General features: G+C 36.2%; 1 protein-coding gene across 1 annotated transcript; it reads right to left on the minus strand.

Moving 5' to 3' along the window:
* Positions 1-2,724: 2,724 nt before the first annotated feature.
* On the minus strand, positions 2,725-6,783 carry LOC127794258 (3-epi-6-deoxocathasterone 23-monooxygenase CYP90D1-like). Its single transcript, XM_052325210.1, has 8 exons — positions 6,291-6,783; positions 5,816-6,140; positions 5,026-5,175; positions 4,268-4,513; positions 4,090-4,179; positions 3,811-3,996; positions 3,600-3,721; positions 2,725-3,349 (listed from the first exon to the last, which is right to left on the minus strand). Exons 1-8 carry the CDS (start codon positions 6,530-6,532, stop codon positions 3,256-3,258), a joined length of 1,455 nt encoding a protein of 484 aa, XP_052181170.1. The 5' UTR covers positions 6,533-6,783; the 3' UTR covers positions 2,725-3,255.
* Between the last annotated feature and the right edge of the window lie 280 nt (positions 6,784-7,063).

Raw genomic sequence — 7,063 nt, forward strand, 5'->3', positions numbered from 1 at the left:
TGTTGTCGTTTTATAAACATTAAAAAAATATTATTTTAAAGTTTGATCGGTTCAGTTAGTTTGATTCTTTCAATTCAAAAATCGAACCTAAAATCAAAAATCAAATTTTAAAAAAAATTAACCGAATCGATGCAAGAAAAGAACTTAACTAAACTAAGAAATTTAATCAATTTAATTCAATTAATTCGAGTAAACCGAATTATTATTCTCCACTATTATAGCATATTTTGCTTCCCCAGGTGAGATCAGAAGACCCAATTGGGAGTTAATTGATTAATCACAATTAGCAGCGTTAATCAATTATTAATTGTGATTACAACTGGCGGCAATACAAAAGTTTAATTAAGAATGAAAGGAATCCGACCACTTTGATATAAGATTAGGTAAAATATCATTATCTATAATACAATACAAGTTGGCGAATGATTAGAGTGCAGGCACGACGACACCGTTGAATCCCAGTCAATGGGTTTCAATATTTAAAAGATATTTTAAAAATTATAACAAATAATAACACCAAAAAGTAAATTCACTTTTGAGTTTATTTGCATATATTATTATTGCTATGGTTATTGATTCTGATATATAATAATAAATTTATTTGATAAAAAATATCGTTATCAAACTGATTGAATTTGTAAGGAAGAAAATAGTCAGAAGTTACGGAAAGATTCTCGCGCAAATATTTCGATATTTAAATCAGACACTGAAAATGATGAAAATCGTATTGAAATTAGTATTAGAGACGTACATTTTTTGAAATAAGTGTTTGTCTATTTATAGAGGAACATGGAGTGATTTGAAATAATTTACAATTAAAATTTTTACAGATATCATCTATCTTAACTTTTTAAAATCTTTTTAAGATTTAAATTTTTATAGGTGATGTTTATTCTCGTATTTTGTAATCCTTTTAGAATTGGAATTCTTTATGGATAATTATATATCATTTTTTTGGAATGTTTGAAAGGATTTTTGAATATTGAATTTATATAGTTTGTGCGTTGCATGGGACCCCTGCGTAGGGGTGTGCAATTGGTTATAACTGAACTGAATCACCCAAAAATTACTAACCGAACTGAACCGACCAGCATATAATAACCAAATCGAACCGAGTAACCCCACTAACCGAAACCAAACTAATCGAAACCTAAGTCATGGTAATCGAACCGAAATCGAAATCCGAACCAACCTGGAATACCAAAGAGACCGAACATCTGTTGTCGCCGGCCACCTGGCCTGCCGATGATTTCGATCATTGGATTCCCCCAACCATGGTGATTCATATATCAAAAAATGACTTTGATCGGACGATTGATTTTTTGTAAATCTAAAAATTAATTACATAGTTAACAAACGCAAACAAGTTTCTAGAAAAATAGAAGTTGTCAAAAACTTACCGAAGGGCAAGCACAGTGGTGGAAATCGGATGAGAGAGAGATGCACTCGTCGTGGGCGTTGAAGTCGGCGTTGCTGTGTCAAAGGTAGAGAGGAAGCATCGCATCGGCGTTGACAACAGCATCGGAGGGGGTGATGGTGCCGCCGTGCAGGAGAGTCGGAGACAAACGAGGCAGCAAACGGAAGGACCAAGGATCAATTCGGTCCTTCTGCCTCTGGGTTTTCTCTTCTCTCTGATCTACGAAGTACGAAACCTTGAAGAGCAAGAGCCTTCGTCTTCGTCTTCTCCATCAGCGACGACGAGGGATGGTAGAGGGAGAGAGAAGGAACGAACCGGCCAACGGCCGGATCTGGGATGAAAATGAAATGAAATGGCAAGGGAGAGAGAGAGAGTGACAAAGAGAAAATGAAATGGCAAGTACAGAAAGACATGGGGGTGCTGCGCCCGTATAGGGGGGTTTCACGGTTCGGTTCGGTTTTTGACTATTTTTATCAAAAAAATTGAACCGAACCGAATAATCGATTTTTTGCCAAATAAATAACTGAAATCGAACCGGTTATTATGACTAACCAAACTGAACCGATCGAATCGGTCGATTCGATTTGGTTATATTGATTTATCTGATTTTTTGCACACCCTTATTCCTGCGTACAAAAAATTTACATATTTTCTCTCAAAAAATTATTTTGGACTTTTATAGCCTCGTTTTAGTCTTTTAATAACTTTTACTATGACACAACAAGTTAAACAAATTTGAACTTGTTTGGTATGGACCAGTAGAGTCAAAAAAACACATTGACATGGATAAAACACTTTTGAATATCTTTGTTGTCGTTGCTCGCGATATATGTAGTGTTGTTTGACATGGACAGTTGAGTCAAAAAAAACACATTGACGTGGATAAAATACTTTCTAATATTCTTTGTTATTGTTACTCGTGTTATGTATAGTGTTGTTATGTTAATGACCACTATATTAGTCTCTTTATGCTTAAAATGTTGTTTAAACATGATGAGTGATCACTTAAATTTCAAGCAAATTACGGCACTTAAAACTCGAAACTTCTAATTTATTATCTAAAGGTATGTTTGATTACATTACTTATAATTTAATTCTAGATAATATTGTCTAAAAAACAAAAACCACCCCATCCCCTTAGAAAATGAATTTCATAAAAATAAATTTTAAATATTTGTACCATACATATTTTTTATAGAAAAGTTAAGAGTTTTGATTGTTTTTCATAAGAAAAATGTGTGTAATCAAACACACTTTAAGTGTAACACGGGCTGAAATACTCGCCTAGTGGCAAAAACACTTTTAAAAGAAACTACTAATCCACCTAAATCACTAGAAATTTTGAAGGAATGTAATAGGCAAGCTTAATTGAATATGCCACACAAGCAATTAGATTAGCAAGTGGCAGATCAAAAGGCTGCTCATAACTAATAATGCGAGGGACTCATTCCCATCATCAATAATCTATACACCTTACCTAACAGAATAAGCCCCAGCCCTACTGGCCCTTTTGTGGCATTTCTACAAACACTTGGTGGGAGTTAAAAGAACTAATGAAAATTGGAGGAAAAAAAATTGTGGGTCCTGCAGAATATATATATATATATATTGTGTGTGTGTATATGTGCAATTAATAATACCTAATAAAGTGGGGCAATGTGGAAGGCTGTGATGATGGAACCAAGCTTTTCTCTGTAAGTTAATCTCTCTCTCTCTCTCTCTCTCTCTCTCTCTCTATCTCTCTATCTCTTTCTTCCTTTTCTTGCAGATTTGTCTTCTATGATCTGTAGTTTTGTGGGCAATGTCCCCTTCAACTGTCGCCTTGTGGCAAAAGCTTGTCAAGACTCTCTTCTCCTTTTGACCCAAACTGGCATTCTTTTCTTCATTCTTACAGTGGGAAAGTTGACAATTGAATCAGCCTCAGCAGCCCACCTGCGCATCAGTAGGCTAACCACTTTTAGCTCATGATTAACTTCATTAACTTAAAAATCATTTAGAAAAATGAAGTCATTTAAAATCGGATTAAGTATTATATATGTGTATAATGAAAAGACACGTTCAATACTCGAGACTCTTCATAAGGGTTAGAGGAGTGCCGTATTTATACATAACATTTTCTTTGCTAAAAAAATTATTTCTATGACCTGAACTGTTAAATTTCATGTGGAATGAAGTGAAAAACCTGAATTGAGTAACAAAATGGTGGATGAAGATTGAAGCTTCCAGCCTGGCCAAGTCAAAGCCAGGGCACAGCCGTTGTCCCCCACCAAATGGAGTGAAGCTACAGCTACTAATTTCTGCGTCCTGTGAGCACAGAATTCATGCATTGAATCAAGTTAATGCTCAAAACCCACGAATAGAAATTAATTAACTAATTACTGATCTCATCTTACTTGCCACCTCCATGGATTGAACTGGTGAGGCCAATCAAAGAGATTTTCATCCAGATGAACTGATCTAAAGTAAGTGAAAACACACCACCCTTTTGGGATCAAATACCCCTTTATCTCCACATCTTTCATGGCCTTTCTCATCACCCCCACAATTATGTTCCCCAGCCTTAGGGTCTCTGTGATCACCTGTAATTCAATGATCAAATTCACAAAGTTAGAATTCTAATCGTGTTTCCTTGCAAGAACATTATGGTACTTCTTGTGAAGCCAACAACTTACTGCCTGGGTGAATGAGAGAGAGAAGTAATCACTCCAACACAATGCCTCTCCAGACTGGTCTTTCAACCTCTTGAGTTTAAGGTTCTCCTCCTGAGAATATTAGACGCATTCTGTGAGTTTATGGAGTTCTCATTGACAGTAAATAAAAGGGAAAAAAGATTTGAAAGAATGGGCATACTGTTAGTTGGTGGAGAGCAGTGGGGCAATCTGAAAGGTATTTGACAGCAAGAGTCATGAGAACTGGGACTGAGTCCTCCCCAGGAATCATTAAATCTATCATGTTATCTGATACTAAATCATCTGTTAGCTGCTCACTTGTGTCACTCAGCAAAACATCTGCCACATCTCTTGCCACTTCTGGGACTCCACTTCCCCTCTTTGCTTGGATAATCTCTTGTATGAACTCCACCATTTTCTTCTTTGCCTGCAACCAAAAAGTTTAGTTTAATTAATTTTTAACTAATCTGCCTTTTTCTCTTTAATTTGAAAGTCAGGAGAGATTCATTATTAAACGACTCGTTCTCAGTCAACAAAGTTCTCTCTTCTCTCTGCTTTGTGACTCGTCCGAGTACAAAAGGCTCCCAAATTTTGTAAGGGCCGAGAGAGGATCATTCAAAATGGTCTCTTCACTCCAAATTTTATGAGTCAGTAAAAATCGTCATTAAACAAGTTATTCACACTATAAATACAAGTTCGATCTATGTTAGTGTCAATTCAGTAGGTTGTGAGTTCGATTCTCGTTCTGCACAAGATTCAAAAGTTCAACTTACGATTTACTTCTCTTAACATAATCGAGGGCACAAACATCGAGAGTCGCGCAAAGACAATCATCCAAGTAAAGGTCTCTATCTACTTGTTTATTTCTAATATACAAGATTTTTTATTTTTAATATTTGATATTTTTTTAAAAGAAAAAGAAGAAAAAACTCAACTTGCCTGTAAAGATCTGTGGAGTCTAGTGCCAGGAACTTTAATGGGCAAAGACATGAGGCCAGAGATGAATTCCTGGAACTGTGTCTTTAGAAACTCCAGTTGATCACCTGGATCCACGCTTATCAAGGCCTTCACCAGTACTTGGAAAGCAATCTGAAGAGACAGGTGGGGGCCTTCTTAGTAACATTTTCTTCAAAGCTTTTATCAGACATAATTATCACTAATGCTAACATCTTCCTAGAATTAGGGGAACATTTTTGCAAAGGTAACACATAGTTGATGTTCACCCATGTAAAAATGTTAATTATTATGCGCCCCCACTTTCTCACACAATAATTTTCATTCAAATATATATTACTAATGCTCTGCATTATTGTTACCACATCAATTAATATGTATGCATGAATTACTACTATTTTATAAGAATGTCATTTTAATAACCTATATATATATATATAGCTAAAGCTAATGATTGTTCTTCCATTTTCTAAGGTAAGATGGTCCATTCAATGACTTTATTTTTGAGTAAAAGAATATATAAGAAGTAAATATAACTCTTTGCTTCACTTATTAGCTTTAAGTTTGATGGAATCATATCTAACTTTCTCTTTACCCATATATAAATATATGTGCTATTCATGAGATTAATTAACATAGTTTTGGTATAATTTGATAAAGAACAAATAACAAATTATTATCAGACTTCTGAGTATGCATGAAGAGAGATTTAGGATAGAAAAATTCCAACACGAGACCTTAGCTTTTCTTTATGGAGGAGGGAAGAGAGACTAACAGTTTTGGCTTGATCTTGGATGTAGACGGGCTGATCCTCCCTCCAAGTTGCCATGGATTGACGGACGTAGCTCTGCATGTCAGTGGTGATCTGAGCTTTGAGATCAGGGGACTTGAAGAAGGCCCCAATGAGGCCATGAACTCTCCTCTGCAAGCCGCCATTGATGAGCAAAATCGACTTCTTCCCCATCAGCTCCGTCAACGATTTCGGGTACGACGGCACGAAAGCTTTCCCGTCGCTCTGCAGAACGAACCTGCTCACCTCCGCATCCGTCGAAACTATCGTCCGGCTCCCGAACAAATGGGACTTGAACACCTTTCCATACCTGCATAAAAAATCATCACCATCATCATCATATATGTGTGTGTGTGTGTGTATATATATATCGATCTCTCTCTGTGATTGTTAATTTACACAGGCGAAATATGTGTGTGTGTGTGTGTGTGATCATTCACTGTACGTATGTGTTGCATACCTGAGACGACGCTTGTCCATGAAGATCTCGGGGCGGTCGGAGTAAGCTGAGGAGACGAACTCGATGGTTTCGCCGAGAACAGGCCAGCCGAGAGAGCCCGGAGGAAGCTCAGAAGCTCTGCAAGTAGTAATATTGGTTCTTGATGACGATGATGTTCGGCTCTTGCAGAGAATCATGGCGGCGAAGAAGAAGAAGAAGAACGAAGAAGTTGCGGCGAAGAGAAGCCAGGAGAAGCTGTCCATTTTGCAGTAAAGTAGTAGTAGTAGTAGTAGCAGCAGCAGCAGTACTGAGGATTGTACGTCTATTGGGTGGGTGTTGTGTGTTAACTATGGAGGCTCAGCTCAATCTTGGAAATCGTGGGAATAGAAGGAGGACGAGAAGAAGAAGAAGAAGAAGAAGATGATGAATTGATGATGGAGGATTGAATGTGCACATGTGTGCGCGCACGCGTGTGGAAAAGGATTGGTCTTTCTCTGATATCTGTGCTAATTTAATTAACTCATTAATGTAGGAGAAGATGAGAGATGGGGGAGAATCAAACAAATAGTAAGGTTGGGAGCCCAACACATTCATATTTTTTGTCTTTCTATTATTATTATTATTATTTATTTTTTTATATTTTAATTTTTTTATTATAATTCAATTTTTTTACTATTTCAATTATATTCATATATCTGTATTTTTGAATCAATTTAGTTCATATATTTTTTACATATTAGAAAAAGAAATGAACACAATAATTATCACTCTTTCAAATTTTTTTATAATAGTGT

Source organism: Diospyros lotus, chromosome 2 (genome assembly GCF_014633365.1).
Source record: "Diospyros lotus cultivar Yz01 chromosome 2, ASM1463336v1, whole genome shotgun sequence".
Taxonomy (NCBI): domain Eukaryota; kingdom Viridiplantae; phylum Streptophyta; class Magnoliopsida; order Ericales; family Ebenaceae; genus Diospyros; species Diospyros lotus.

Excerpts from the sequence above, each read along its gene's own strand:
- LOC127794258 (XM_052325210.1), bottom strand. The coding sequence starts at position 6,532 with ATGGACAGCTTCTCCTGGCTTCTCTTCGCCGCAACTTCTTCGTTCTTC. Across the intron at positions 4,180-4,267 it reads CTGCTCTCCACCAACTAACA|GAGGAGAACCTTAAACTCAA; the intron begins GTATGCCCATTC and ends TAATATTCTCAG. Across the intron at positions 3,722-3,810 it reads TCAATCCATGGAGGTGGCAA|GACGCAGAAATTAGTAGCTG; the intron begins GTAAGATGAGAT and ends CTGTGCTCACAG.